This window comes from Nannobrachium achirus (genome assembly GCF_963921795.1).
Source record: "Nannobrachium achirus genome assembly, chromosome: 17".
Classification (NCBI taxonomy): Eukaryota; Metazoa; Chordata; class Actinopteri; order Myctophiformes; family Myctophidae; genus Nannobrachium; species Nannobrachium achirus.
Window position 1 is genome coordinate 31,036,946 of NC_137824.1, and position 3,485 is coordinate 31,040,430.

The 3,485-nt window shown below is 39.5% G+C and overlaps 1 protein-coding gene across 1 annotated transcript in view; it reads left to right on the top strand.

The window, feature by feature from the left end:
- Positions 1-1,301: 1,301 nt before the first annotated feature.
- The window catches only part of adam19b (ADAM metallopeptidase domain 19b), a gene marked incomplete at both ends in the record, with an annotated part of 37,907 nt that continues 35,723 nt past the window's right edge, over positions 1,302-3,485 (top strand). The window contains 3 exons of the mRNA XM_080746665.1: positions 1,302-1,311; positions 2,451-2,474; positions 2,854-2,963. Coding sequence (XP_080602791.1) covers positions 1,302-1,311; positions 2,451-2,474; positions 2,854-2,963 — 144 coding nt within the window. The remainder of the gene's footprint in view (positions 1,312-2,450; positions 2,475-2,853; positions 2,964-3,485) is intronic.

The window sequence follows — 3,485 nt, forward strand, 5'->3', positions numbered from 1 at the left end:
ATCCCGGATTGTAGCTTAAAACATTCATGCATTTTAATTGTGCTTTTTTACTGTTTTGTTACAATATTCTCTTAAACAGCTATAATACATGATACAGTACTGTTCGTGGAGCTAATCTGTGCCAGTTTTTATTTTCTTTAGTAGTAGAGGTTAAAGACATGCATGTCAGTTTGCATTGGAGGCGTGCAGCGAATGCCAGCCATCTGTGTCCGTGGGCCGGATTCTGACACCGAGACAAACCTCTGGCTGTTCCTCTGCCCTGCACTCCCCGTATCTCTGACACCCCTTAGTTTGCTCTTCCAAAAATACCGCATCATTTGATCTCATGAATGGCATTTAGACTGCATGCTATTACCCTTGTTTGAACCCTCAAACGTTAACGCGATCCCTCTTGGACCCGAGCCTCTTGTGCTGAAGCGTTTTCCTCTGTGTGTGGGTGGCGTGGGCGGTTTTATATGAATATCAAATATCCCAAGTTTTAGTTTATGATATTATAATGATTTGGAGAGTGCGCGTTCTCTCACAGTAAAAATCCTGAATATTAATGTAACCCACAAATTGCACAGATTGATCCGAAAGGGTCCATAACCCTCTGGGTTAAACGAGCACTGAGGATTTTACAGCGCAGGGTTCATTATTCCAGACGGCCTCGGGTAACGAACAGCATGTGTTGTTTCGGTTTAACCTAACTGACATGTACGTCAGTGCCAGTGTATGAAGGCCTGCCCGGTCTTGCAGCCAGGGCTACATTTATAGAGGGGAGCTGAATGGACTGGTCTGCCTGCAATGTCACCAGCTCTAAGAATACCACACACACCCTACATACACACACTATCCACCTGACATGTGGCCTGCCACATATTTAACCCACTCAACCACTGGGATAGTATGAATGGCTGCCCTGGAGTGGAAACAGCCTACTGTAGGTTGTAACTGTACTTGGATTCAGGTTACCATGGTGTCAAAACTGTAGAGCTCTAATTTTGGTCGAGTGACCAAAGTGACTGAAGAGCATTTAGCTTGGTCTACTGTACCCAAACTGTACAGTATTATGTAACCTGGATGTCATTTTTAGTTCATTTAATTAGTTACAAATTAGTCATTTTAATTAAATCGACAGGTAGTATTTTGTGCTCTTTGGGCATCTTTGCACCATAATATAAAGGTGCACACATTACGCTGAACCAGATTTGTACGCCACAAGAACACAAAGGGAAAATGCTGGAGTTAGAATATTTCACCTTGTAGGCTATAGGCTACTCCCTACTGTCTTGCGTCAAGTAATAACTTCATTTATCAGCATGGTGGAAAGTATAAAGTACCATAAGGTCTACAAATTTACTGAAGTAGGCCTAGGTAGCCCACTTCAATATTTTTTTGATGGTTCTCAAACTTTTTTGGCTCAGGGTGCCCCTTTTCACCCACAGCACCCCTGAATTACATTACTTTTCCTAATAGCACCTCACATTTAAATTGTTAAATCGTTGAGATAAAAGTTGAGAGAATATCCGTTTAGGAAGGATTGAAAATAAATGTACAGTATACTGACTGGCAAGCAATGGTGTAAAGTAGCTAAGTATAGTCTACTACTGTATTTATTTAAGTAACAATTCTGAGGTATTTGTAGGCTACTTTACTTAAGCATTTCCAATTTCAAATACTTTTACTTCTACTCCACTACATCTCAGATCCAGACATTGTAGCTTTTACTTCACTACAATTTATTTGAAAACTTTAGGTAGTTACTTTGCAGATATACATTATAATATATCAAACATACATTAACCACTTTAGCCCTATTTTATACCAAGGCTATTTGAAAATAGCCGATCTACAAGCTCACACATTTTCAAGCAGTTTGTACTTTTACTTTTGGTAGCCTACTTTAGTATATTTTGATACCAACACTCGTACATTTACTCATGCAAGTAGCCAACATTTTGAATTCCGGACTTTACTTGTATTGGGAATAGGATACTTTACTAAAATATAATATGTGAGTAGAGAGTACTTTTTCCACCAGTGATGGCAAGCGCGTTCTTATTGTAAATCAGTTGTCAAGGCAAGCGACACGTATGTACGATGGTAATACATCCCACATGATGGTGCTCTGAAGAAGGGGAGGGGTTGTCTGAATGGACAGAACGCCTCGCTCCTGCATGCATGCACGGACAGCAGACAGACAGCATCTGCATCCTATATGAGCAGAACAGCGGCAAAATCGCGATGTCAAAACATAGGCGTTTATAGCGCGATCATAGCATCATCCCAAAAAACGTAGCCTTGAGCACACGTTCTCCCGTGTCAGATTGTCCAACAACTGATTTGGTTTACAATGCGTCCAGGAGCGCGTTTCATCACCCAGCGCTGTGATGAGTGCTGTGATGCTGTACTCTCTCCTCTGTGTGTGTATGTCTTGGTGTTTGTCCACTGTGTTCTCTCCACTGTAGCTGAAGGCGATTCTTATTACAAAGGTGAGTAAACGAAGAGGTGAGGAGTGAAATAATATTATTTCATACATATTTTTAGTTGTTGATTATTATAGGCTAGATCAGGATTTTGTTGCGTGGCAACAGTTTGAATTGCACAAGCATGCATAATTAACATGAAATCACTATGTTTTGATCACATTGAAACATATTGCCTATCAGAGGAACTCTGGTAATTTATACAAGACAAGAAAAGCCAGGGCAATCGTTATACAGGTCCTATATCTGCTATTAAATGTTTCTCATAGATCATTAAATGAAGGACTAAACTGATGAGATAAATGTATATATCAGTCAACATGCACATGTGTTTAGGCTCAAGGCTACTGAATGCTGACATGGTTCAACGTATGTTTATGATCAGGTCAGGATAAACAGAGGTTTCTGAGGAGCAGCCTGGAGAATGTAAAGTCTTATGAGATTACACATCCCAGATGGCTGCACCCTGACAGACATAAGAGGTCCAACAAAGAGGTTAGCTGTCTCCATCTATCTACCTATGTACTTTACTCCACTATTTACATTGTATTCATTCTTTATACCTTTACTGCACTACATTTCAAATGCAAATATTGTACTTTTCTACTCCTTTGACAGCTTTTTACTTGTTATTTGCAGATGTAGATGTATTCATTCAAAACATAAATTAACTGATACAAGATTGTGTATTATTATAGTTTAGGCTACTCAGCAGAACATAAACTAGCCCCACCTTTACCAGCTGGAACATTACTGCATTACTATTACAATCCAATAATATGATTGTGATTGTGAATTGGGCTATTCTGCATAATGAGTAGGTAGTAAGTCAGTATGTAAAAATGTTGAATCCAGGACCCAAACAGAATATTTCTACATTGTGGTATTGACAATTATACTTAAGTAAAACACCTGAGTACTCCTTATATGAATGTGTATTTGTCTTTTTATTTATCTGTCTCCATGTCCATTCATCTGTCTGTATGCCCGTCCATTCACCCGCCTGTCTGTTTATCC